This window comes from Melospiza melodia, unplaced genomic scaffold (assembly GCF_035770615.1).
Source record: "Melospiza melodia melodia isolate bMelMel2 unplaced genomic scaffold, bMelMel2.pri scaffold_311, whole genome shotgun sequence".
In the NCBI taxonomy this organism is placed as follows: domain Eukaryota; kingdom Metazoa; phylum Chordata; class Aves; order Passeriformes; family Passerellidae; genus Melospiza; species Melospiza melodia.
The window spans coordinates 55,901-83,256 of record NW_026948629.1 but is presented as its reverse complement, the minus strand read 5'-3'; the positions used below and the strand labels follow the sequence as shown (position 1 = coordinate 83,256).

Here is a 27,356-nt window from a genome sequence, read left to right as displayed (position 1 = left end):
TGGCCACCACAGCTTCATGGACCACTCCAGCTGGGGAAACGGGGGGAAAAATGAGAAAAATGGGAAAACTGGGGGGAAAAATGGAAAAAATGGTGAAAAAATGGGGTAAAAATGGGGGGAAAATGGAGAAAAATAGGGAAAAAAAAGGGGGGAAAAAAAGGGTGTGAGGTCACTGGTGTGGGATTTGGGGGTCCCAGGTGCACTTTGGGGTTACCCGTGTGGGGTTTTTGGGGTTCCCTGTGTGGATTTGGGGTTACCTGTGTGGGGTTTTAGGGTAGGATTTTGGGGTCCCTGTGTGAATTTGGGGTTACCTGTGTTGGGATTTGGGGTTACCTGTGTGGGATTTGGGGTCCCAGGGGGGATTTGAGGTCCCTGGGTGCCATTTTCAAGCATCCAAGTTGGGGTTTTTTTTAGGATTTTTGAGGTGAATTTTGGGGTTACCTGTGTGGGATTTGGGGTTACCTGTGTGGGGATTTTGGGGGTCCCAGGTAGGTTTTGGGGTTCCCTGTGTGAATTTGGGGTTCCCTGTGTGGGGCAGTGCCCGTCGGCGTCCAGGAAGGAGAAGAGCCCCCCGTGCTGGGGGTCCCAGCCCCCCCTCAGGGGCCCCTGTGTGTGAATTTGGGGTAGGATTTTGGGGTCCCTGGGTGTGAATTTGGGGTTCCCTGTGTGAATTTTGGGGTCCCAGGTGAATTTGGGGTTACCTGTGTGGGGTTTTGGGGTTACCTGTGAGGGGTTTTGGGGTAGGATTTTGGGGTCCCAGGTACATTTTGGGGTTTCCTGTGTGAATTTGGGGTTACCTGTGTGGGATTTGTGTGGGATTTGGGGTTCCCAGGTGGGTTTTGGGGTTACCTGTGTGGGATTTGGGGTAGGATTTTGGGGTCCCTGTGTGTGAATTTGGGGGGTCCCAGGTAGATTTTGGGTTCCCTGTGTGGGATTTGGGGGTCCCAGGTGGGATTTGAGGTCCCTGGGTGCCATTTTCAAGCATCCAAGTTGGGGTTTTTTTTTTAGGATTTTTGAGGTGAATTTTTGGGGTTCCCTGTGTGAATTTGGGGTCCCAGGTAGATTTTGGGGTCCCAGGTAGATTTTGGGGTTACCTGTGTGGGGTTTTGGGGTTCCCTGTGTGAATTTGGGGTCCCAGGTAGATTTTGGGGTCCCAGGTAGATTTTGGGGTCCCAGGTACATTTTGGGGTTCCCTGTGTGGATTTTGGGGTTCCCTGTGTGAATTTGGGGTTACCTGTGTGGGGCAGTGCCCGTCGGCGTCCAGAAACGAGAAGAGCCCCCCGTGCTGGGGGTCCCAGCCCCCCCTCAGGGGTCCCTCCAGCAGCGCCGCCACCGCCCGAGCCCCCAGGGCCGCGTCCCCCCGGCGCCCCGAGAACTGCAGCAGCAGCCAGGCCGCCTCCAGAGCGTGCCCTGGGCACCCCGAAAACGGGGGGAAATTGGGGGGAAAAAGGGGGAAAATGGGGGGGAAAAATTGGGGAAAATTGGGGGGAAAAGGGGAGAAAAATCGGGGGAAAATGGGGGAAAAGAGGGAGAAAAAATGGGAAAAAATATGGGGGGAAAATGGGGGGAAAGAGGGAAAAAATGGGTGAAAGAGGGGTAAAAATGGAGGGAAAATGGGGAAAAATGGGGGCAAATGGGGAAAATAGGGGAGAAAAATCGGTGGAAAATGGGGGAAAAGAGGGAGAAAAAAATGGGGAAGTAATGTGGGGAAAATGGGGGGAAAATTGGGGGGGAAAGGGGAGAAAAATTGGGGGAAAATGGGGGAAAAGAGGGAGAAAAAAGGGGAAATAATGGGGGGAAAATTGGGGGAAAGAGGGAGAAAAAATGGGGGGGGGGAAGAAAAAAGAGAAAAGAAAGAGGAAAAAGAAAGGGAAAAAGAAAAAAAGAGCAAAACATTGAGGAAAAGGAAGAAATATAGAGCAACAAAAAAGAGAGGAAAAAATTGAGGAAAATCAGGAGAAAAAGAGAAAAAAGAGGAAAGAGAAAAAAGAAAAAATGAGAAAAAAGTAGAGAAAAAAGTGGAAAAAAATTGGCAAAAATGAGGGAAAAAAAAGAGAAGAAAGAGAAAAAATGAGAAAAAATTTTGAAAAATTGGGGGAAAAGACAAAAAAAAAAGAGGAAAAAATTGGGGAAATCCCCCCCCCCCTCAAAATTGGGATCAACACCCCCCAAAATCGGGATTTCCCCCCAAAAATCAAACTTCAAACCCCCAAACTCGGGGTCCCCCTCCCCATTTTGGGGTCCCCCTCCCCATTCTGGGCTCCCCCTCCCCATTTCAGTGCCCCCTTCCCCATTTCAGGGTCCCCATTTGGGGTCCCCCTCCCCATTTTGGGGTCCCCCCTCCCCATTTCAGGGTCCCCCATTTCAGGCCCCCCCCTCCCCATTTTGGGGTCCCCCCTCCCCATTTTGGGGTCCCCCCCTCACCGGGGTTCATGAGGCGCCCGAGGCTCCCCGGCAGCTCCTCCCCCTCGGGGCTGACGTTCTCCAGCACCACCGAGTCCCCGCGCTGCACCCCCAAAACCGAGACCCCAAATTGGGGACACCCCGAAATTGGGGGGAGAGACCCCGAAATTGGGGACACCCCGAAATTGGGGACACCCTCAAACCGGGGAGAGACCCCAAAATGGGGGAGAGAGACCCCAAAATGGGGGAGAGAGACCCCGAAATTGGGGGTGAATTTGGGGGTGAATTCTGGGGGTCCCCAGGTGTGAATTTGGGGGTGAATTTGGGGGTCCCCAGGTGTGAATTTGGGGGTGAATTTTGGGGTCCCAGGATGAATTTGGGGGTGAATTTGGGGGTCCCCAGGTGTGATTTGGGGGTCCCAGGTGTGAATTTGGGGGTGAATTTGGGGGTGAATTTGGGGTCCCCAGGTGTGAATTTGGGGGTGAATTTGGGGGTGAATTTTGGGGTCCCAGGTGTGAATTTGGGGGTCCCCAGGTGTGATTTTGGGGGTGAATTTGGGGGTCCCAGGATGAATTTTGGGGGTCCCCCAGGTGTGATTTTGGGGTACCTGCAGGTGCATCAGGACGTGCCGCGCCCCCCACTCCGCCATGGCCTCGGCCTCGGGGGTCTCGGGCTCGTTCTGGGGGTCCCTCCGGGGGTCCCCCCAGAGCTGCAGCCCCACCTTGAGCACCATCATGGCCTGGGCCAGCGCCTGCTGGGGGGGGGTCCCCGAAAACCGCGGGGCGCCCCAACTCCATGGGAGCCCCCCGGGCCCAGCCCCACACGGCGCCGGCCCAGCGCCGCGCCCAGGCCTGCGGAATGGGGAGGGGGCTCAGGGGGGGTTGGGGAGGGGGCTCGGGGGTGCCAGGGGGGGTTTGGGGGGTCCCAGGGGTGTTTTGGGGGGATCTCAGGGGGCTTTGGGGGGGATCTCGGGGGTCCCAGGGGTGTTTTGGGGAGGGGTCCCAGGGTTAATTTGGGGAGGGGTGTTCCCCGGTCCCGGGTTATTAATTTGGGGAGGGGTCTCACCCGGTCCCAGGGGTTATCTGGGGAGTCCCGGTTAATTTGGGGAGGGGTCTCACCCGGCCCCAGGGTTAATTTGGGGAGGGGTCCCGGGTTATTAATTTGGGGAGGGGTCTCACCCGGCCCCAGGGTTAATTTGGGGAGGGGTCCCGGGTTATTAATTTGGGGAGGGGTCTCCCCCAGTCCCAGGGTTAATTTGGGGAGGGGTCCCAGGGTTAATTTGGGGAGGGGGTCCCGGGTTATTAATTTGGGGAGGGGTCTCACCCGGTCCCGGGATTAATTTGGGGAGGGGTCTCCCCCGGTCCTGGGGTTATTTGGGGAGGGGTCCTGGTTATTAATTTGGGGAGGGGTCTCCCCCAGTCGCGGAGGTCAGGGTTAATTTGGGGAGGGGTCTCACCCAGTCCGGGTTAATTTGGGGATGGGTCTCCCCGGTCCCGGGGATCAGGATTAATTTGGGGAGGGGTCCGGGTTAATTTGGGGAGGGGTCTCACCCGGTCCCGGGTTATTAATTTGGGGAGGGGTCTCCCCCGGTCCCAGGGTTAATTTGGGGAGGGGTCCCGGTTAATTTGGGGAGGGGTCTCACCCGGTGCCAGGGTTAATTTGGGGAGGGGTCCCGGGGTTAATTTGGGGAGGGGTCTCCCCCGGTCCCGGGGTTAATTGGGGAGGGGTCCGGGTTAATTTGGGGAGGGGTCTCCCCCGGTCCCGGGTCATTAATTTGGGGAGGGGTCTCCCCCAGTCCCAGGGTTAATTTGGGGAGGGGTCTCACCCGGTAGCGCCCCTCGCCCGCCGCCCGGCCCAGCTCGTCCAGCCCCAGCGCGCAGAACGCTTCGCTGTAGAAGCTGCGCTGGAGCCGCACCGGGCGCCCGTCCCGGCTCAGCGCGAACGCGGCGCGGCTCGAGCCGGGCTCCGGCCGCACGTGGCTCTCCAGGAACTCCCCGGCTGAAATTTGCGCCAAATTCCGCCGATTTTGGCCAATTTCGGGCCAATTTTTTGGGCCAATTTCGGAGGAATTTTTGGGGGCGGAAAAAAAAAATTAAAAATAAAAAATTGGGGGCGCCCCCCATAGAGATCAATGGGGGCAGCGCCGCTTAGCGGCCAAAGGGGAATTGCAGGCGTTGAGATGGGTGGGGGAATTTGGGGGAAAATTGGGGGAATTTGGGAAATTTGGGAAAATTCAGAGATTTGGGGGAAAATTGGGGGGAATTTGGGCAATTTGGGAAAATTCAAGAGATTTGGGGGAATGAGGGAGATTTGGGAAAATTCAAGAGATTTGGGGGAATGAGGGAGATTTGGGAAAATTCAAGAGATTTGGGATTTTGAGGGAAATTGGGGGAAAATTGGGGGAATTTGGGAAATTTGGGAAAATTGAAGAGATTTGGGGGAATGAGGGAGATTCGGGGAAATTCAGGAGATTTGGGGGAATGAGGGAGATTTGGGGGAATTCGGGACATTTGGGGGATTTGGGATTTTGAGGGAAATCGGGGGAAAATTGGAGGGAATTATGGGGGTGGAAAAAGGGGGAGTTGCACTCGTAGAGATCAGCGGAGTTGGAACTCCCTGGCTGGAACTGGGGAATTTCAGGGAATTTTGGGAAATTTGGGGTGGGAAAAAAGGGGGGATTGCACCCACAGAGATCAGTGGGGGAACTGGGGGAAAATTTGGGGATTTGGGGGGAGGAAAAAAGGAGGAATTGAACTCAAAATTCAAACGGAAAAGTGGAGCAATGGGGGAAAACTGGGGGAATTTGGGGTAAAAGTGGGGAAATTTGGGGATGCTAAAAAGGTGGAACTGCCTCTAAAATGGGTAAATGTGGGAGCTGCCCCAAAATCCCCCCCAAAAATCCCCCCGGGACCCCTCCCCACCTTTCCGCGCCGCCTCGAGCAGCTCGGGCCGGCGGAACCGGGGCACGGTGCGGTACAGGCGGGAATAGACCCAGATCTGGGGGTGCAGGGGGGGATTGGGGGGGTTCAGGGGGGTCCCGGGGGGGTCCCCGGAGCCCCCCCAGGTCCCACCCAGCGCCCCCAGCCCCACACGGACCTGGCGGCCCTGCAGCCACACGAATTTGGTGTCGTCGTAGACGGAACCGTCGCGGCTCAGGCAGGAGAAAAAACCCCTGGGGGGGGAAATTTGGGGGGGAAATTTGGGGGTCTTGGGGGTCCTGGGGGTCCTCTATGGGAATTTGGGGGGTACTTGGGGGGCCTTGAGTGACTCCTGTGGGAGCTTGGGGGGTCCTGGGTTCATTTTTGGGACTCACTTGGGGGGGATTTGGGGGGAAATTGGGGGACCCCAGAGCTCGGAGTCCCCTGTGGGGCTGTGGGGGGCACTTGGGGGGTCCCAGGGGTGTTTAGGGGGGTCCCGGGGCTGTTTTTGGGGTTCCTGGGGGGTGTTTTTGGGGGTCTCTGGGCTGTTTTGGGGGTCCCGGGGCTATTTTGGGGTTCCTGGGGCTGTTTTTGGGGGTCTCTGGGGCTGTTCTTGGGGGTTCCTGAGGGTGATTTTGGGGGTCCTCTGGGGTGGTTCTTTGGGGTCCCAGGGCTGTTTTTGGGGGTCTCTGGACTGTTTTTGGGGTCCTGGGGATGGTTTTGGGGTTCCTGAGGGTGATTTTGGGGGTCCCAGGGGTGTTTCTGGGGGGTCCCAGGGGTGTTTAGGGGGGTCCCGGGGCTATACTGGGGTTCCTGGGGGTGTTTTTGGGGTCCCAGGGCTGTTTTTGGGGTTCCTGAGGGTGATTTTGGGGTCTCTGGGGTGGTTCTTGGGGGTCCCAGGGTTGTTTTGGAGTTCCTGGGGGTGTTTTTGGGGGTCTCTGGGCTGTTTTGGGGGTCCCAGGGCTGTTTTTGGGGTGCCTGAGGGTGATTTTGGGGGTCTCTGGGCTGTTTTGGAGTTCCTGGGGGTGTTTTTGGGGGTCTCTGGGCTGTTTTGGAGTTCCCGGGGCTGTTTTTGGGGTCCCGGGGATGGTTTTGGGGTCCCTGGGCTGGTTTTTGGGGGTCCCAGAGGGTTCCTGGGGGTGTTTTTGGGGGTCTCTGGGCTGTTTGGGGTTCCCAAGGCTGTTTCTGGGGTCCCGGGGGCCGTTTTTGGGGGTCCCAGAGGGTTCCTGGGGGTATTTCGGGGGTCCCGGGGCCGTTTTTGGGGGTCCCGGGGATATTTTCGGGGGTCCCGGGGCCGTTTTCGGGGGTCCCAGAGGGTTCCTGGGGGTGTTTTCGGGGGTCCCGGGGCCGTTTTTGGGGATCCCGGGGCTGTTTTGGGGGGTCCTGGGGCCGTTTTTGGGGGTCCCGGGGGTGTTTTCGGGGGTCCCGGGGCCGTTTTCGGGGGTCCCGGGGCCGTTTTCGGGGTCCCGGGGGTGTTTTGGGGGTCCCTGGGCCGTTTTTGGGGGTCCCAGAGGGTTCCTGGGGGTGTTTTCGGGGGTCCCGGGGCCGTTTTCGGGGGTCCCAGCCTCACCCGTGCTCGGGGTCGTGTGAGTGCCGCTCCCAGAACGCCACAACCGCGTCCAGCTCGGCCGCGATGCGGCCCGCCACGCCCGCAGCTCCTCCATGGCTGGGGAGGGGGCGCCCGTGAGACCCCAGACCCAAAAACAACCCCCATAACTGCCCGTGGGACCCCAGACCCGAAAACACCCCCCATAACCGCCCGTGGGACCCCAGACCCACAAATAACCCCCCATAACCGCCCGTGGGACCCCAGACCCAAAAACAACCCCCATAACTGCCCGTGGGACCCCAGACCCGAAAACACCCCCCATAACCGCCCGTGGGACCCCAGACCCACAAATAACCCCCATACCCGCCCGTGGGACCCCAGACCCAAAAACAACCCCCATAACCGCCCGTGGGACCCCAGACCCAAAAACAACCCCCATAACCACCCGTGGGACCCCAGACCCAAAAACAACCCCCATAACCACCCGTGGGACCCCAGACCCACAAATAACCCCCCATAACCGCCCGTGGGACCCCAGACCCAAATACCCCCCCATAACCGCCCGTGGGACCCCAGACCCACAAATAATCCCTGACCCAGCCCGTGGGACCCCAGACCCACAAATAATCCCTGACCCAGCCCGTGGGACCCCAGACCCACAAATCCACCCCATACCCACCTCTGGGACCCCAGACCCACAGAAACCCCCCTGAGTCACCCACGGAGCCCCCAGACCCACAAATAACCCCTCAGAACCACCCGTGGGACCCCAGACCCACAAATAACCCCCCATACCCACCCAGGGAGCCCCCAGCCCCACAAATCCCCCTCGATCCCAAATCCCCCCTCAGCCCAGCCCTGGGGGGGGGGGGGGGTCGCCAAAATCCCCTTGATTCCCCCCAAAACCCCCCGACCCCCCACACCCCATGGACCGCCCCCAGCCCCATTTCCCACCCGGGGGTCCCCTCAGAACCCCCCCAGACCCCCAAAATCCCCCCCAGCCCCAATTTGGGGTCACCAAAACCCCCCCCAGCCCCTCAAACCCCACCCGGGGGGTCCCCAAAATCTCCCCCAAACCCCCCAGCCCCCACCCCGGGGGTCCCCATGGACCCTCACCCACCCAGGACCCCCCCCCAACCTCCCCCGGCCCCTTTTGGGGTCCCCAAAATCGCCCCCCCCCCCCCCTCCGGACCGACCGCGACCGCTGCCAGTCACGAGACCTCGCGACACGGCCACGCCCCCTTCCTGGCCACGCCCCTTTCCGCCGCTTGACCACGCCCACTGCCAGATGACCACGCCCCTCTAGCGTTAGGACTCCCCCAGACCCAAAATTGGGAGGGTTCAAAGGGGTCGGAGACCACCGAAACACCCCCAGGACCCCCAAAGTGACCCCCAGACTCAAAATTTCCCCCCCAGACCCAAAATTGGGGAGTTCAAAAGGGCTTGAGACCCCCCAAATCCTTTCAGGACCTCCAAAGTGACCCCCAGACCCAAAATTTCCCCCCCAGACCCAAAATTGGGGGGGTTCAAAGGGGTTGGAGACCACCGAAACACCCCCAGGACCCCCAAAGTGACCCCCAGACTCAAAATTTTCCCCCAGACCCAAAACTGGGGGGTCCAGAACAGCCAAAACCCCCCCCATGACCCTCCTGGATCCCCAAATTTCCCCTCCCAGACCCAAAATTGGGGGGGTTCAAAGGGCTGGAGACCCCCAAAATCCTTTCAGGACCCCCAAAGTGACCCCCAGACCCAAAATTTCCCCTCCCAGACCCAAAACTGAGGGGTCCAGAACGGCCAGAACCCCCCTCAAGACCCTCTTGGACCCCCAAAATTTCCCCCCCCAGACCCCCAATTCCCCTGGGGGTACCCCAACCCCCCCAAAACCCCCCAAACCCCCAATTTCTTTCAACTTTTACTCCAAAAAAATGTCTTTTTTTAATTTTCAAAATAGCACAAAAACGACGGACACAACACTCGGGGTGGGGGAGGGGAGGGGGCTTTGGGGGGGGGGGGCGTTTTTTTTTAAATTTTCCCCTCCCCCCCCCACTATGATACACAGGGGGGCCCCCCCTCCCCCTCCCCCCACCCCCGGCCGGGGGGGGGCGGGGTCTGTACAGGGTGGGGGAGGGGTCCCGGGGGGGGGGAGGGGGATTTTTGTGTTTTTTTTTTTTTTTGGGGGGGGGGGGAGGGAGGGGGGAGGGGCAGCGTTGTACAAAACTTTTTCATTCCAGCAACTGCAACAGGTAAAAAAAAAAGCCCCGCCCCCCCCCTCGACCCCCTCCCCTCCCCCACAAGGTGAGGGGACCCCCAAAATTTCCCACACCCCCCCCCCCAAAAAAATCCCCCCCCATTGGGGACGTTTTTTGGGGGGTGTTAAAATGGGGAGGGGTCCCCGTTTTTTTTTTTTTGTTTTTGTTTTTGTTGGTTTTTGTGGGTTTTTTTTTGGGGGGGGGGGTCCCGGGGGTCCTTCACTGCCCTTCGGCCTTGGGCTTCTTTGGAGCGGATTTCCTGAGGGGGGGGAAATTGGGGAGGGGGTTTGATGGAGACCCCTCCTCAAAATAACTCCAAAAAAAAAATCCCAAATCATGACCAGACCCCCCAGTGCAGCCCCTCAGGACCCCCCCCAAAACTCCTTCACAGCCACAAAGACCCCCCCCAAAAAGCCCCCAGACCCCAAATTCTCTCCCAAACACCCCCCAGATCCTCAAAACAACCCCCAGACCCCCAAGAGAGCCCCCAGACCCCAAATTCCCCCCTCCAAACCCCTCAAAACACCCCCCAGACCCCCAAAAGAGCCCCTAGACCCCAATTCCTCCCTCCAAACAACCCTCAGACCCTTCTGAGACCCCCAAAAAGCCCCCAGACCCCTCCAGGACCCCCAAAAAGCCCCCAGACCCCAAATTCCTCCCTCCAAACAACCCTCAGACCCTTCTGAGACCCCCAAAAAAGCCCCAGACCCCAAATTCTCTCCCAAACACCCCCCCAGATTCCTCAAAACAACCCCCAGACCCCCAAAAGAGCCCCCAGACCCCAAATTCCCCCTCCAAACAACCCTCAGACCCTTCTGAGACCCCCAAAAAGCCCCCAGACCCCTCAAGGACCCCCCAAACCCCCTCTGAGACCCCTCAAAACAACCCCCAGCCCCCCCAGAAAACAGCCAGACCTGTCCAGGACCCCCAAAAAGCCCCCAGACCCCCAGATTCCCCCCTTTAAACAACCCCCAGACCCCTCGGGGACCCCCGACGATCCCCCAGACCCCTCGGGGACCCCCAAAGATCCCCCCAGGGACCCCCAAAGATCCCCCCAGACCCCTCGGGGACCCCCAAAGATCCCCCCAGACCCTTCAAGGACCCCCAAAGATCCCCCCAAAGATCCCCCCAGACCCCTCGGGACCCCCAAAGATCCCCCCAGGGACCCCCAAAGATCCCCCCAGAGACCCCCACTCACAGGTCAGGGGACGCCAGGGGCCGTTTGCTGCCCGGTTTCCCGGCGGCTCCGTCCTTGCTCGACTCTGGGGGGGGACATCAGGGGGTGAGGGGGGACCCCCAGGTGTGTGCAGCCCCAGACTCAATTCAGAGCCCCCAGACCCACCTGGCAGCCCCCAGACTCATTTCAGAGCCCCCAGACTCATTTCAGAGCCCCCAGACCCAGCTGGCAGTCCCCAGACCCACCTTGCAGCCACCGCACCTGGGTGGCGGGCCCGTAGCCCTTGTCACTGCAGGGGGACAATGCTGCTCCCACAGCCTCCCCCAGGTGTGTGCAGCCCCCAGACTCAATTCAGAGCCCCCAGACCCACCTGGCAGCCCCCAGACTCATTTCAGAGCCCCCAGACTCGTTTCAGAGCCCCCAGACTCATTTCAGAGCCCCCAGACCCACCTTGCAGCCACCGCACCTGGGTGGCGGGCCCGTAGCCCTTGTCGTTGCGGGCGGCGATGCGGAAGATGATGGCCGGCTTGGTGGTGTGGTCGATGTGGGCGCTGGCCAGGCTGGAGGCCTGGCACCAGGCACGAGGGGCTGGGCCCGCAGTAGACCCTCATGAAGGCCAGCTGGGCGCCCCCACCCGCGCGCCTCGGGGCCCCCCCCGGGCCCCCCCTGGATGGCCAGGTACACCGAGTACTCGGCGATGCGCCCCGACGTCACCGACGGCGGCTCCCACGTCAGGTGCGCCCCGTCGGGGCTCTGGGGACACCGAGGGGGACAACGGGTCAGTGTGGGGGGGGGGGGCATGGGGGGACACCGAGGGGACAACGGTCAGGTGTGGGGGGCACAGGGACATGGGGGGACACTGGGTCAGGAGGGACATGGGGGACACTGGGGCATGGGGGACACAGAGGGGACACGGGGTTAGGGGGGACACAGGGACATAGGGGGACAGGGGGACATGGGAGGACACTGGGGCATGGGGCACACAGGGGACACAGAGGGGACACTGGGTCAGGTGTGGGGGACACAGGGACATGGGGGAACAGGGGGACATGGGGGACACAGAGGGGACACGGGGTTAGGGGACATGGTGGGGGTCAGGGGGACATGGGGGACACTGGGTCAGGTGTGGGGGACAGGGGGACATTGGGGGGCTCTGGGGACACCGAGGGGACACAGAGGGGACAACGGGTCAGGGGTGGGGGGCACGGGGACATGGGGGGACAGGGGGACATGGGGACACTGGGTCAGGTGTGGGGGACATGGGGGACATGGAGGGACAAAGGGGACACAGAGGGGACACGGGTCAGGTGTTGGGGGCACAGGGACATGGTGGGGGTCAGGGGGACATGGGGGGACACTGGGTCAGGTGTGGGGGACAGCGGATCAGGGAGGTCGAAGGGACATGGTGGGGACAGAGGGGACACGGGTGTCAGGAGGGACACAGGGGACATGGGGTCAGGGAGGACACAAGGGACACTGGGTCGGGGGGGCACTGGGGACAAAGGGGACATGGGGGGACACGGGGTCAGGGGGGCATGGAGGACATGAGGGCATTGGGGGAACAGGGGACATGAGGGGGACAGAGGGGCATGGGGGACATGGAGGGGTCAGGGGGGCATGGGGGGACAGAGGGGACATGGGGGAGAGGGTCAGAGGGGACAGGGGTTATGGGGACAGAGGGACATGGGGGGACACGGGGGACAGAGGGGTCAGGAGGGTATGGGGGACATGAGGAGGTCAGGTGGGACAGGGGACATGAGGGGACACAGGGACATGAGGGGGACAGGGAGACATGGGGGGACAGAGGGGTCAGGGAACACGAGGGGGAGAAAGGGGACATGGGGTCGGGGGGAAGGAGGGGGCACGGGGGGGACACAGGGACATGGGGGGGACACAGGGACAGGGGACACAGGGACAGGGGGACACAGGGACAGGGGGACACGGAGACACAGGGACAGGGTTATGGCAGGGACAGAGTGACTTGGGGGGACACAGAGTTGGGGGACATGGGGGGTACAAGGGGCTATGGGAGGTGGGGGACATGGGGGGACACAAGAGGGCCCCCACGGTGGGTCTGGGGTCCCCATGGTGGGTCTGGGGTCCCCACGGTGGGTCTGGGGTCCCCATGGTGGGTCTGGGGTCACCTTGCTGACCCTGACGGCGCAGGGCGCCCTGGGGAAACCGAGCAGGGATGGGGCTGGGTTGGGGTTGATGTTATGGACTCCCCCGTGGGTTGGGGTCCCTATAATGGGTCTGGGGTCCCTGCCATGGGTCAGGCCGTGGGTCTGGGGTCCCTATAATGGGTCTGGGGTCCCTGCCATGGGTCAGGCCGTGGGTCTGGGGTCACCTTGCTGATCTTGATGGCACAGGGCGCCCCGGGGAAGCCGGGCAGGGATGGGGTCAGGTCAGGTCGGGGTTGATACTATGAGCTCCCCATGGGGAGGGGTCTCTGTTATGGGTCTGGGGTCTCTGTTTTGGGTCTGGGGTCTCTGCCAGGGTCACCTTGCTGATTTTGATGGCGCAGGGCGCCCCAGGGAAGCCGGGTAGGGATAGGGTCAGGTTGAATCGGGTTGGGTTGGGGTTGATGTTATGGGCTCCCCCATGGGTCTGGGGTCCCTATAATGGGTCTGGGGTCCCTATAATGGGTCTGGGGTCTTTACCATGGGTCAGGCCGTGGGTCTGGGGTCCCTGCCATGGGTCAGGCTGTGGGTCTGGGGTCAGGGTGTCCCGGGGAAGCCGGGCAGGGATAGGGTCGGATTGGGTCAGGTTGGGGTTGGGGTTGGGTTGATGTTACGAGTTCCCCATAAGTTGGGGTCTCTGTTATGGGTCTGGGGTCCCTGTTTTGGGTCTGGGGTCTCTGCCAGGGTCACCTTGCTGATCTGATGGCGCAGGGCGCCCCGGGGAAGCCGGGCAGGCAGGTTTTGAAGGCCGACAGCTCCGAGAAGGGCCCGCGGCCGCAGGGCGTTGAGCCCGGCCACGCGGAACTTGTACGCCGTGCCCGGCTGCAGCTCCTGGCGGCGCAGCTGCGAGTGGTCCGGGACCCCCGAGGCGTCGTCCTGAGGGGACAGGGGGACACCGTGGGGACACCGTGGGGACACCATGGGGGACAGGAACCCCCCCAGAGCCAGGGATATGGACACAGGAACCCCCCAGAGCCAGGGGCACGGACACAGGAACCCCCAACATGGGGGACAGCCCATGGCACCACAGCTGCGAGTGGTCTGGGACCCCCGAGGTGTCATCCTGAGGGGACAGGGGGACACCGTGGGGACACCGTGGGGACACCATGGGGACAGGAACCCCCCCAGAGCCAGGGACAGGGACACAGGAACCACCCCAGAGCCAGGGGCACGGACAGAGAAAACCCCCCGGACATGAGGGGACAGTGCCTGGGAACCCCGAGCCCCCGACCTGTGGGGACACAGGACGGACCCAGGGGTGTCCCCAGGGCCATGGAGCTGTCCTAGGGCTGTCCCTATGGGTGTCTCCAATGCCACCAGCCTGTCCCAGAGCTGTCCCTGGCTGTCCCCATGTCCTCACGTCTGTCCCTGTGTCCCCATGTCTGTCCCAAGTCACTCACATCGGCCAGGGGTGCAGGAAGTAAAGTAGTGGGTGACCATCATGGTGGTGCCCTTGATGACGCCCCCACGTCTGTCTGTCCCCATGTCTGTCTGTCCCCGTGTCCCCAGGGCTGTCCCCATGTCTGTCTCTGTGTCCCCAGGGCTGTCCCCGTGTCCCCACGTCTGTCCCACGTTACTCACATCGGCCAGGGGTGCAGGAAGTAGTGGGTGACCATAATGGTGGTGGCCCTTGATGACGCCCCCATGTCTGTCCCCATGTCTGTCTCTGTGTCCCCATGTCTGTCCCCGTGTCCCCACGTCTGTCCCACGCCCGGGGTCACTCACGTCGGCTGGGGGCGCGTCGTCGGGGGGCAGGAAGTAGTGGGTGACCATCATGGTGGTGCCCTTGATGACGCCCACGTCGAACCACTGGTTCTCCTTCTTGGGCAGCGCCTTGGGCGGCGCCCCCGGCTCCGGCTTCTGGCAGGGAACGGGTTTGGGGAGAGTCAGGGGGAAATTGGGGATTTTATGGGGGAAATTGGGGAGTTTATGGGGGGAAATTGGGGATTTTACGTGGGGAAATTGGGGATTTTATGAGGGGAAATTGGGGATTTTATGGGGGAAATTGGGGATTTTATGAGGGGATATTGGGGAGTTTATGGGGGAAATTGGGGAGTTTATGGGGGGAAATTGGGGAGTTTATGAGGGGAATTGAGGATTTTATGGGGGGAAATTGGGGATTTTATGGGGGGAAATTGGGGGAGTTTATGAGGGGAAATTGGGGAATTTTATGGGGGGAAATTGGGGATTTTATGGGGGGAAATTGGGGAGTTTATGAGGGGAATTGAGGATTTTATGGGGGGAAATTGGGGAGTTTATGAGGTGAAATTGGGGATTTTATGGGGGGAAATTGGGGATTTTAGAGGGGGAAATTTTATGGGGGGAAATTGGGGATTTTATAGGGGGAAATTTTATGGAGGGAAATTGGGGATTTTATGGGGGGAAATTGGGGATTTTATGAGGGGAAATTGGGGATTTTATGGGGGGAAATTGGGGGATTTTATGGGGGGAAATTGGGGATTTTATGGGGGGGAAATTGGGGATTTTATGGGGGGAAATTGGGGATTTTATGGGGGGGAAATTGGGGATTTTATGGGGGGAAATTGGGGATTTTATCGGGGGGAAATTGGGGATTTTATGGGGGGAAATTGGGATTTTATGGGGGAAATTGGGGATTTTATAGGGGGAAATTGGGGATTTTATGAGGGGAAATTGGGGATTTTATGAGGGGAAATTGGGGATTTTTATGGGGGGAAATTGGGGATTTTATGGGGGGAAATTGGGGAGTTTAGGGGGGGAAATTGGGGAGTTTATAGGGGGAATTTTATGGGGGGAAATTGGGGAGTTTATGGGGGAAATTGGGGATTTTATGAGGGGGAAATTGGGGGAAAATTTGGGGGCAAATTGGAAGAATTTTGAGGGAGATTTTAGGGGAATTTCTGGTTGGATTTAGGGGGGATTTATGAGGATTTTTGGGGGAATTTTTGTGCGGGTTTGTGATGATTCTGAGGGGCGGATTTTTGGGTGGGTTTGTGAGGATTTTGGGTTGGATTTTGAGGTGGATTTTTGATGATTTTGGGAGAGATTTTTGGGTGGGTTTGTGATGATTCTGGGGGTGATTTTTGGGTGGGTTTGTGAGGATTCGGGGGGGGGATTTTTGCGTGGGTTTGTGATGATTTTGGGGGTGAATTTGGGGTGGGTTTGTGAGGATTTTGGGATGGATTTTTGGGTGTGTTTGTGAGGATTTTGGGGGGATATTTGTGTGGATTTGTGAGGATTTTTGGGTGGGTTTGTGATGATTTTGGGGCTGATTTCGAGGTGAATTTCCCCCTCACTCACCACGGGGGTGCTCTCGATGCCGTTGGCCACCTCGGCCAGGGCGGCGGCCGCCTGCAGCTTGGCGGGGCTGGGGGCAACCGTGGGGCCTGGGGGGGCCACGAAGGCGCTCGAGGGGGCCAGGCCTGGGGGAAGGGGGGGGGGCACAAAAAATTGGGGAGGGGGGCTTAAAAAGATCCCCCTGGTAATTCCCCAACCACTCCAATATCAGCAATGGGGGCTCAAACCAACCCTAGGGGTGCCCCTCAAAGGGGTCCCAAAACCCCCCAGGAATCCCCAAATCCCCACCCAGGCCCGACAAATATCCCCCCAAAAGACCCCTCCCCAAAATTGGTGCCCTTTCCCCACCCCCATTGCCATGGGTGCCCCCCCCCTCAGGGGGTCCCAAGCCCCCCCCAGGAATCCCGAATTCTCCCATGGGACCCCTCCCCAAATGGGTGCCCCCTAAAGGGTACAAGACCCCTCCCCACCCCATAAACACCCCCAAAAGGACCTCCCCAAAAAAGGGGTGCCCCCTGGGGGTCTCAAACCCCTCCAAGGGACCCCCTCCCCCTCCATTAACACACCCAAAAGGACCCCCCCCAAAATGGGTGCTCCCCAGGGGGTCCCAGACCCCCTTACTGGACCCCCCCCCCAGGCATGCCAGACCCCTCCCCACCCCATAAACACCCCCAAAGGACCCCATTTCCCCCCCCCCCCATTGCCGTGGGTGAGGGTCCCACCCCCCCAAAGGTCCCCCAAAGGTCCCCATTTTCCCCCACCACCGCCGTGGGCGGGGGGTCCCACACCCCCAGACCCCCCCCCAGGTGTCTCACCGTCGCCGGGGGGGGGCAGCAGGGCGGCGGGGGGGCGCCCCCCCCCGGGCACCTGTGCCCAGCTCCCCCCAGGCCGTTGGCGTCGCCCGCGGGGTCGTTGAGGCTGTCGGCGGGGGCCAAGGCCTCGGTGGGCAAATGGGGAGGGGGGCGCGGCCGCCTGGGGGGGGGGGCGGCGGGGGGCGGGGGGGGGGCGGGGCGGGGGCGGGGGGCGCGGGGGGGGGCCGCGGGGGGGGTGCCGGCCTCGGCCAGGTGCTGCTGGTGCTGCACCAGCGCCGCCAGGTCCTGCTGGGTCAGCACCAGGGGCAGCGCCCCCCCCGCGCCCCCCGCGGCCTCCGGGACCCCCAGGGCGCCCCCCAGCTCCGAGGGGCCCCCCCCGGGCTCGCCGGGCTCCAGCGGCTCCGAGGTGCCTGCGGGGAGGGGACAGACGGCGGGGACAGGTCAGGGGTGGGGACAGGTCAGGGGTGGGACACGGCATTGGGGTCATCCTAAAGTTCAGCCCATGGGGGTCATTGGGGGCAGCCAAAATCCATCCCAAGGGGTCAGCCAAAATCCACCCCGTGGGGTCACTGGGATCATCCCAAAATTCATCCAATGGGGTCACTGGGATCATCCCAAAATTCATCCAATGGGGTCATTGGGGTCAGCCCAAAATCCATCCCATGGGGTCATTGGGGTCATTGGGGTCAGCCAAAATCCATGCCAAGGGGTCAGCCCAAAATCCACCCCCGGGGTCACCCCAAAATCTACGCCATGGGGTCACTGGGATCATCCCAAAATTCATCCAATGGGGTCATTGGGGTCAGCCAAAATCCATCCCTTGGGGTCACCCCAAAATCTACCCCGTGGGGTCACTGGGATCATCCCAAAATCCACCCCATGGTGTCATTGGGGTCGGCCAAAATCCATCCCATGGGGGTCACTGGGGTCACCCCAAAATCCACCCTGTGGGGTCACCCTAAAATGGATCCCATGGGGGTAATCGTGGTCAGGGGGTCACCATGGCCCTCAGTGTGCGACCCCCATAACCATGGGACCAAGACCCCAGTGACCACCCCCAAACCCACTCAGAACCCCCCAAAACCCCCAAATCTCCCCCCAGGACTGACCCATGACGGCCTGCTGCGCCGCCTGCAGCACGGCCTGGATGGCCAGGGCCTGGGCCTGGGGTCACCACCACGGAACCAGGACCCCTCAAACCCCCTCAGGAGCCCCCTAGATGCCCCTCAGGACCCCCGCAAAAGCCCCAAATCTCCCCCAGACTGACCCATGACGGCCTGCTGCGCCGCCTGCAGCACGGCCTGGATGGCCAGGGCCTGGGCCTGCGCCTCCTCGCTGGCCGCAGCCGCCGCCGCCGCCGCCTCGGCCGCCGCGGTGACCGCCAGCTCCTCGGGGGTCAGCCCGGGGGGTCCCCCCGCGCCCCCCCCGCCTCGGCCAGCAGCTCGGGGGGGCAGCGCCAGCCCCTCGGCCGGGCCGCCCTCGGCCGCGCTCGGGGGCAGCACCACCACGGCCAGCGGCTCCGGGGAGCCCCCGGGCTCCGAGCCGGCCTGGGCAGCGGGCGCCGCCTCGGGCCCGGGGGGCGACGGGGACGTGGCCGAGGCTGAGGAGGGGTCCTGGGATGGGTGGGGGTCTCCAGGAGGGCTGGGCGTGGTGGTGGTGGTGGCGGTGGTGGTGCTTGGGGGGGTCTCGGGGGGTGCCGGGGGGGAATTCGGTCAGCGACGAGATGGTCTGGGGGGGGGGAAGGGGAGAAGAAATAGGGTTGGAGGGGGGGAGAGATGAAGAGAGACCCCAGCCCACCAGCCCGAAATGGGAACTTGGGGGCATCCAGAGGCACCAGGAGGTCCCGGGTGGCAGGTGTCAGGGTGCTCAGGGCACCCCTGGTGTCACCAGAGCCCCTCCCAGTGTCCCCAGATCTCTCCACAGTGTCCCTAAAGCCCCCACAACGTCCCCAAATCCCCTTTTAATGTCCTCAACACTGCTCCCCGCATCCCCAAAACCTTCCCAACCACAGTCCCAACCAGCTCCAGTGTCCCCAAACCTCCTCCCAGTGTCCCCAACCCCCCCACAATGTCCCTAAATCCCCTTTTCATGTCCTCAACCCCCTTTCCAATGTCCCCAACCCCCTCCCCAATGTCCCCAAACCCCTTCCCAGTTGCCCCCAACCCCCTCCCCAGTGTCCCCAAATCCCCCTCCCAGTGCCCCCAAATCCATCACCAATGTCCCCAACCCCCTCCCAATATCCCCAAACCCCCTTTAATGTCCCCAACCCCCGTCCCCAGTGTCCCCAACCCCCCTCCCAATATCCCCAAACCCCCTTTAATGTCCCCCAACCCCCGTCCCCAGTGTCCCCAACCCCCCTCCCAATATCCCCAAACCCCCTTTAATGTCCCCAACCCCCGTCCCCAGTGTCCCCAACCCCCTCCCAATATCCCCAACCCCCCGTCCCCCAGTGTCCCCAACCCCCTCCCAATATCCCCAACCCCCGTCCCCAGGTGTCCCCAACCCCCTTCCCATTGTCCCCAACCCCCTCCCAATATCCCCAAACCCCCTTTAATGTCCCCAACCCCCTCCCCAGTGTCCCCAACCCCCCTCCCCATTGTCCCCAAGGCCGCTGCTCACCGGCACGGCCCGGCCCCGGCGCTGGCGTGGACTGAGTGACCGTGGTGACCGCCCGGGGCTGGGGGGTCCCGGTGCCACCGCTGGGGCCGGGGCTGGGGGTCCCGGGGGGGGGCACGGGGGGACCCCCGGCCTCGCTGGGGGGGGTCTCCCCCCTCCCCCTGCCCGTTGGCAGCCGGCGGCGGGGGCTCTGTGGGGACAACGGGGAAGGGGGTCAGCGAGGCGACCACCCCAAAGCAAGGACGATTTGGGGACGATCTGGGGACAACTCGGGGGTCACCTTGGCTGGCGCCCATGCTGGCGGTGACCGTGGTGGCCGTGGCCGTCGTCCCCGTCTCGTGGGTCTCGCAGGGGGGGGTTGGAGCAGGCGCGGGGGGGGGCTGGTGGCAGCGGCGGTGGCACAGGGCGGGGGCGGCGTCACCCCCTCGGTGGTGGCCGTGCTGGTGGCACCGCTCTGGTGGCTCTGGCAGGGCGAGGAGCCCGCTCTGGTGGTGGCCGTGCTGGTGGTCCCGCTCTCGGGGGTCTCGCAGGGGGGGCTGGCACAAGGCGGGGACCCCCCCCGTGCTGGAGGTGGTGGCCGTGGTGGCAGCGCTGGTGGCCGTGGTGGTGTCACCCGGCCGGGAGCCCGCGGTGGCCGTGGTGGCCGTGTTGGTGGTCCCGGTCTCGTGGGTTTCACAGGGAGGGTTGGAGCAGAGCTGCGACGATGTCATTGTCACCGTGTTGGTCGTCCCCGTCTCGTGGGTCTCGCAGGGGGGGTTGGAGGGGGGGACACCTCGAGGCGGTGGCACCGCCGCTGTCCCTGACTCGGGCGGGGGGCGCGAGGTGGCCGTGGTGGTGGTGGCCGTGCTGGTTGTCCCCGTCTCGTGGGTCTCACACGGGGGGTTGGAGCAGAGCCGTGACCCCCGTCGTTGTCACCGTGTTGGTTGTCCCCGTCTCGTGGGTTTCACAGGGAGGATTAGAGCAGGGTGGCCTCGGTGCTGTCGTTGTCACCCGTGTTGGTTGTCCCCGTCTCGTGGGTTTCACAGGGAGGGTTGGAGCACAGCCGTGTCCCTGTCACCGTCACCGTGTTGGTTGTCCCCGTCTCGTGGGTCTCGCAGGGAGGATTAGAGCAGGGTGGCCTCGGTGCTGTCGTTGTCACCGTGTTGGTTGTCCCCGTCTCGTGGGTCTCACAAGGAGGATTGGAGCACAGTCGTGTCCCTGTCACCGTCACCGTGTTGGTTGTCCCAGTTTCGTGGGTCTCACAAGGAGGATTGGAGCAGAGCTGTGACCCTGTTATTGTCACCGTGTTGGTTGTCCCCGTCTCGTGGGTCTCGCAGGGAGGATTGGAGCACAGCCGTGTCCCTGTCGTTGTCACCGTGTTGGTTGTCCCCGTCTCGTGGGTTTCACAGGGAGGGTTGGAACAGAGCTGTGACCCCTGTCACCGTCACCGTGTTGGTTGTCCCCGTCTCGTGGGGTCTCGCAGGGGGGGTTGGCACACAGCCGCGTCCCCGCGGGGCTCTCACAGCTCGCCGTGGTGGCCGCAGTGACCGTCCCCACCTCAGGCTGTCCCCAGGGCGTTTGGCACGGGGCTGCCTCCTGCGTTTGGCACGAGGTGACACCGCTGCCACCACCACCACCACCACCATTGCCACCACCTTCGGGGGGGACACAACCGCGCCGTCATCGTCGTCCCCCGTGGCCACCGTCTGCTGCGTGGGGCAGGGCGGCCCCCCCGGCGTCCCCAAGCGCGCTGTCCCCACCGTCCCCGCCGCCGTGGGGGTGTTGGTGGTCCCGGTCTCGTGGGTCTCGCAGGGGGGGTTGGAGCAGGCCCGGGGTGGCGCCGCCACCACCGCCGCCGTCCCCCCGCCCGCGTCCTCGCAGAGCTGCAGCTGCAGCTGTGCCCCCCGTCCCCGTGCCCACGTTGGCCACCAGGCTGGTGGTGGCCGTGTTGGTGGTCCCCGTCTCGTGGGTCTCGCAGGGCGGGTTGGAGCACACCAGGGTGACGGTGCCCGGGGTGGCCTCGGCCGGGGGGGGCTCGGCCAGGCCGCCGCCCCCCGAGGTGGCCGCGGGGGGACCTTCGGCCGTCGGCGACGCCAGGATGGACACGGGGAGGGTCGTGGACGGGCTGGGCCTCGACGCCGCTGGGCGTGGTGATGAGCGTCACCTGCGTGGGCTGGGACACCGGCTGTGTCCCCACGGGGGGGGGGTCAGGGCAGGTGGCACTGAGCACAGACACTGCCCCCCCCCCCGCCAGTGTCAAATCCCTGTGACCCTTCCTTGGTGTCACCACAGAATTCCCCAGAGTCCCCAATGTCCCCGGTACTCCCTATGCCCCCTGTGTCCCCTCACCTGCACGGCAATGGTCAGTGTCCCCAATGTCCCCAGTCCTTCCTGTCCTCAATGTCCCCTCATCCATATGGTGATGGGCGGTGTCCCCAGTGTCCCCAATGCCCCCAGTGTCCCCTCACCTGCATGGTGATGGGCGGTGTGCCCAGCCCCTGTCCCCAGTGTCCCCTTTGTCCCCAGTGTCCCCTCACCTGCATGGTACTGATCAGTGTCCCCAATGTCCTAAATGTCCCCAGTGTCCCCTCACCTGTATGGTGATGGTTGGTGTCCCCAGTGTCCCCCCTGTCCCCAGTGTCCCCAGTGTCCCCTCACCTGCATGGTGATGGTCGGTGTCCCCAGGCCCCCCTGTCCCCAGTGTCCCCAGTGTCCCCTCACCTGCATGGTGATGGTCGGTGTCCCCAGGCCCCCCTGTCCCCAGTGTCCCCTCACCTGCATGGTGATGGTCGGTGTCCCCAGGCCCCCCTGTCCCCAGTGTCCCCTCACCTGCATGGTGATGGTCGGTGTCCCCCCTGTCCCCAGTGTCCCCTCACCTGCATGGTGATGGTCAGTGTCCCCAATGTCCCCAGTGTCCCCTCACCTGCATGGTGATGGTCGGTGTCCCCCCTGTCCCCAGTGTCCCCTCACCTGCATGGTGATGGTCGGTGTCCCCAGGCCGCCCCCGGCCGCGGTGGCCGTGATGGCCGCAGGGTTCAGCACCTGGCTGGACAGGGTGGCGATTGTCCCCAGCGTGGTGATGGGGGTGGCCAGCGAGGCCGTGGCGCTGTGGCCACCTGCCCCTCCGGCCAGGCTGGTGGACACTGTCCCTGTCACCGTCCCCAGCGTGGTCACACCTGCGGGGGACACGAGGGCAGTGAGTGACCCTTCAGCAAAGTGACCCCGTGGTGACCCCTCGCCGTGATTTGGGGACCCTTCCCCATGACAGTGACCACCCCCACCAGCGGTGTCCTTGATCACAAGTGACCACCCCAGTGACCCCTGGATGGCCCCAATGGTGACCAATGGTGTCCTTGACCACCAGAGAGGTCACCCCAGTGACCCAGAGGTGACCCGTAGATGACCACTGACCCCAGAGTGACCGCACTCACCGGTGGTGCCCATGACCACCAGGGTGGGTCACCCCAGTGACCCAGAGATGACCCCTGACCACAAGTGACCTTCTGTTGTCACCTCCCCACTGATCCATAGATGACCCAATGACCGACCCAATGACCCCCCCAATGACCAGTGGTGCCCTTGACCACCACAATGGTCACCCCAGTGACCCAGAGATGACCCCTGACCACAAGTGACCTCCCTAGTGACCACCCCACTGACCCCAGAGTGACCACACTCACCGGTGGTGCCCATGACCACCACAATGGTCACCCCAGTGACCCAGAGATGACCCCTGACCACAAGTGACCCACCCCTAGTGACCACCCCAGTGACCCAGAGCAGACTCTTGACCATCGGGGGTGGTGACCACAGTGACACAGAGGTGACCCAATAACCCCTCCAGTGACCAGTGGTGCCCTTGACCACCACAATGGTCACCCCCAGTGATCCAGAGGGTGACTCTTGACCATCGGGGGTGGTGACCACAGTGACCCAGAGGTGACCCAATGACCCCCAGAGTGACCCCCACTCACTGCTGGTGCCCGTGACCACCAGAATGGTCATCTCCAGTGACCCAGAGATGATCCTTGACCACAAGTGACCACCCCTAGTGATCACCCCAGTGACCCAGAGGTGACCCAATGAGCCCCCCCAATGACCAGTGGTGCCCTTGACCACCAGAGTGACCACCCCACTGACCCACAGATGACCCGTGACCACAAATGACCACCCCAGTGACCCAGAGGTGACCCGTGGATGACCGCACTCACCGGTGGTGCCCTTGACCACCAGCGTGGTCACCGTGGGCTTGACGGCCGAGACGGTGACGGGGGTGACCAGCCGGACGCCCCCCATGGGCACCGTCCTCAGGATGGTCCCCGGCTGGCCCGGGGGCTCCCTTCAGCACCACCTGGGGACAACGGGGACACCGCTGTCACCTGGGGGCCCTCGGGGCTGGGACCCCTCGGGGACAGCCCGACGGTGTCACCAAACCCCCCTCGACGTTATCATCAATGTCCTGAAACCCCCCTAGACACTGTCATCGATGTCCCCAATCCATGAGGTGACCCCACCCCGGTGTCCCCAATGTCACCAACCTCCCCCCTGTCACTGTCATCAATGTCCCCAAACCCTGAGGTGACCCCACTGGTGTCCCCAATGTCACCAAACCCCCCTGTCACTGTCATCAATGTCCTCAATCCATGAGGTGACCCCATTGGTGTCCCCAATGTCACCAAACCCCCCTTGACACGGTCATCGATGTCCCCAAACCCTGAGGTGACCCCATTGGTGTCCCCAATGTCCCCAAAACCCCCCTCGACACTGTCATCGATGTCCCCAAACCCTGAGGTGACCCCATTGGTGTCCCCAATGTCACCAAAGCCCCCTCGACACTGTCATCAATGTCCCCAATCCATGAGGTGTCCCCATTGGTGTCCCCATTGTCACCAAACCCCCCTCGACACTGTCATCAATGTCCCCAATCCCTTGTTTGACCCCACCCCGGTGTCCCCATTGTCACCAACCTCCCCCCTGTCACTGTCATCAATGTCCCCAAACCCTGAGGTGACCCCATTGGTGTCCCCAATGTCACCAAACCCCCCTCCACACTGTCATCAATGTCCCCAAACCCTGAGGTGACCCCATTGGTGTCCCCAATGTCACCAAACCCCCCTTGCCACTGTCATCCATGTCCCCAACCCCTCAGGTAACCCCACCCCAGTGTCCCCGATGTCCCCAAACCCTTGTCTGACCCCACCCCAGTGTCCCCAAATCCCCTCCCCACTGTCATCAATGTCCCCAATCCCTCAGCTGACCCCACCTCGGTGTCCCCAACCCCTCCCCATGTGACCCCTCCCTGTCACCTTCCTGTCCCCTCCATTGTCCTTGACCTCCCCCAATCTCAAGTGTCCCCAGGGGCATCCCCAGGTGACCCAAGGGGACGTTCACGTGATCCCTAGGGGGGGTTCAGGTGTCCCCAGATGCCCTCAGATGTCCCTGGGTGTCCCCAGGGTGGTTCAGGTGTTCCCAGATGTCCCCAGGTGCCCGTTCAGGTGTCCCCAGGTGCCCGTTCAGGTGTCCCCCCAGGTGCCCCCAGGGTGGTTCAGGTGTCCCCAGGTGCCCTCAGATGTCCCTGGGTGTTCCCAGGGGGTGGTTCAGGTGTCCCCAGGTGCCCGTGCAGGTGTCCCCAAATGTCCCCAGAGTGGTTCAGGTGTCCCCAGGTGCCTGTTCAGGTGTCCCCAGGGTGGTTCAGGTGTCCCCAGGGTGGTTCAGGTGCCCATTCAAGTGTCCCCAGAGTGGTTCAGCTGTCCCCAGGTGTCCCCAGGTGCCCCTAGATGTTCCCAGATGCCCGTTCAGGTATCCCCAGGTGCCCCCAGGGTGGTTCAGGTGTCCCCAGAGTGGTTCAGCTGTCCCCAGGTGTTCCCAGGTGCCCCTAGATGTTCCCAGGTGCCCGTTCAGGTATCCCCAGGTGCCCCCAGGGTGGTTCAGGTGTCCCCAGGTGCCCTCAGATGTCCCTGGGTGCTCCAGGGGGTGATTCAGGGTGGCCCATTCAGGTGTCCCCAGAGTGGTTCAGCTGTCCCCAGGGTGGTTCAGGTGTCCCCAGGTGTTCCCAGGTGTCCCCCGGGGTGGTTCAGGTGTCCCCAGGTGCCCATTCAGGTGTCCCCAGAGTGGTTCAGGTGTCCCCAGGTGTCCCCAGGTGTGGCCTCACCTGTGTCACGCCCTGCTGGCCGTGCCCCCCGCCCAGCTTGGGGACGGCCGTGATGATCTTGGCGGGGGGTGCCGGTGCCCGAGGTCATCACCTTGGGTGGTGATGATGGTGATGGGCGACTTGATCCCGGGGCTGCTGGTGACACCTGGGGACACCGGGGGTCAGCGGGGACATGGAGGGGGTCACAGGGGGACAGGGACATGAGGGAGACACAGAGCGGGTCAGGGAGGGGTGACAAGGACACAGAGGGGAGGGACATGGGGGGACAGGGACATGGGGTCACAGGGGGACATAGGGACATGGGGGGACAGGTACAGGGTGGGGGACACAGGGGGGTCAGGAGGGTGACAGGGACACAGGGGGACACAGGGGGGGACATGGGGGACACAGGGGTGACATGGGGGACAGGGACATAGCGGGGACACAGAGGGGGGTCAGGAGGGTGACAAGGACACAGAGGGGAGGGACATGGGGGGACAGGGACATGGGTGGGTGACATGGGGGACAAAGGGACATGGGGGGACAGGGACAGGGTGGGGACACAGGGGGGTCAGGAGGGTGACAGGGACACAGGGTGACAGGGTGGGGACGGGGGGGGGTCACAGGGGAACAGGGACATGGTGGGGACACAGAGGGGGTCAGGAGGGTGACAAGGACACCGCGGGACACAGGGGGTCACAGGGGGACAGGGACACAGGGGGACAGGGACATGAGTGAGACACAGAGGGGGTCAGGAGGGTGACAAGGACACAGAGGGGAGGGACATAGGGGGGGACAGGGACATGGGGGTCACAGGGGGACAAAGGGACATGGGGGGGACAGGGACATGGTGGAGACACAGAGGGGGTCAGGAGGGTGACAAGGACACGGGGGGTTACATGGTGGGGGACACAGAGAGGGTCAGGAGGGTGACAGGGACACAAGGGTGACAGTGTGGGGACACAGAGGGGGTCAGGAGGGTGACAAGGACACAGGGGGGACATGGGGGGGACATGGGGGGGACAGGGACATGGGGGAGACACAGAGGGGGGCACAGAGAGGGTCAGAAGGGTGACAAGGACACAGGGGGACATGGGGGGGACATCCCCTGTCACTCCCTGGTGGCCCTTGCCTGGGTGGTGATGGGGAGAATTGAGGGGATGGGGGAGTTTGGGGGGTCTCAGGGAAGGTTCAGTGGTCTCAGGTTAATTTGAGGAGGGGTCTCACTCACCGGCAGTCCCCGACTGGGTGATGATGGCCGACATGGGGATGGTTTTGTTGGGGTCAGGGATGGTTCAGGGGTCTCAGGGATGGTTTGGGGGGGTCTCAGAATGGGTTCAGTTAATTTGGGGAGGGGTCTCACTCACCGGCAGCCCCCGACTGGGTGATGATGGCCGACATGGGGATGGTTTTGGTGGGGTCAGGGATGGTTCGGGGGTCTCAGGGATGGTTTGGGGGTCTCGGGGCAGGGTCAGGGATGGTTTGGGGGTCTCAGGACAGGCTCAGTTAATTTGGGGAGGGGTCTCACTCACCGGTAGCCCCCGACTGGGTGATGATGGCCGACATGGGGATGGTTTTGATGATGGTGGTGGTGCCGGGCTTGGTGGTGCTGGGGGACACGCTGCTGATGCCCAGGATGGTGGGGGGCTTGGCCGCCCCCGCCCCCGCCTGCGTGCTGGTCAGGATGGTGGTGGGCTTCCCCTCCCCCGACGTCACCAGCTTCAGGATGGTCCCCGCGGGCAGGGGGCCCTTGGTCTGGGGAGGGGGACAGCGAGGGGAGCGGTCACTCGGGGAGGGGTCACTCGGGAGGGGGTCACTCAGTGGGGATGGTCACTTGGGGAGTGGTCACTTGAGGGGGAGTGGTAATTTGTGGAGTGGTCATTCAGGGGAGTGGTCACTCAGGGACGTGGTCACTTGGGGAGTGGTCACTTGGGTAGTGGTCACTCAGGGAGTGGTCACTTGGGAGGGGTCACTCAGGGAGTGGTCACTTGGGGAGGGGGTCATTTGGGGAGTGGTCACTTGGGGAGGGGGTCATTTGGGGAGTGGTCACTCAGGGAGTGGTCACTT

At 62.5% G+C, this 27,356-nt stretch overlaps 2 protein-coding genes across 2 annotated transcripts in view; both read right to left on the bottom strand.

Annotated features, from left to right (window-relative positions):
- Window positions 1-6: 6 nt before the first annotated feature.
- On the bottom strand, window positions 7-7,976 carry RENBP (renin binding protein; the record flags this gene model as incomplete). The annotated part of the gene is made up of 9 exons (XM_063182750.1): window positions 7,962-7,976; window positions 6,892-7,037; window positions 5,500-5,575; window positions 5,325-5,400; window positions 4,152-4,401; window positions 3,011-3,254; window positions 2,425-2,506; window positions 1,235-1,410; window positions 7-30 (listed from the first exon to the last, which is right to left on the bottom strand). Coding segments are annotated over exons 1-9 (1,089 nt in total), but the record flags the coding sequence as incomplete, so codon positions are not given.
- A 1,215-nt stretch (window positions 7,977-9,191) lies between these two features.
- The window catches only part of HCFC1 (host cell factor C1), a gene marked incomplete at its 5' end in the record, with an annotated part of 36,482 nt that continues 18,317 nt past the window's right edge, over window positions 9,192-27,356 (bottom strand). The window contains 27 exon segments of the mRNA XM_063182749.1: window positions 9,192-9,378; window positions 10,318-10,381; window positions 10,747-10,867; window positions 10,869-10,943; window positions 10,945-11,047; window positions 13,167-13,255; window positions 13,257-13,352; window positions 14,202-14,336; window positions 15,756-15,877; window positions 16,568-16,724; window positions 16,808-16,974; window positions 17,674-17,728; window positions 17,839-18,238; window positions 19,184-19,370; window positions 19,461-20,086; window positions 20,088-20,170; window positions 20,172-20,594; window positions 20,911-21,054; window positions 21,056-21,271; window positions 21,273-21,344; window positions 22,130-22,335; window positions 23,371-23,491; window positions 23,493-23,510; window positions 25,311-25,376; window positions 25,378-25,404; window positions 25,406-25,455; window positions 26,822-27,044. Coding sequence (XP_063038819.1) covers window positions 9,339-9,378; window positions 10,318-10,381; window positions 10,747-10,867; window positions 10,869-10,943; window positions 10,945-11,047; window positions 13,167-13,255; window positions 13,257-13,352; window positions 14,202-14,336; window positions 15,756-15,877; window positions 16,568-16,724; window positions 16,808-16,974; window positions 17,674-17,728; window positions 17,839-18,238; window positions 19,184-19,370; window positions 19,461-20,086; window positions 20,088-20,170; window positions 20,172-20,594; window positions 20,911-21,054; window positions 21,056-21,271; window positions 21,273-21,344; window positions 22,130-22,335; window positions 23,371-23,491; window positions 23,493-23,510; window positions 25,311-25,376; window positions 25,378-25,404; window positions 25,406-25,455; window positions 26,822-27,044 — 4,086 coding nt within the window.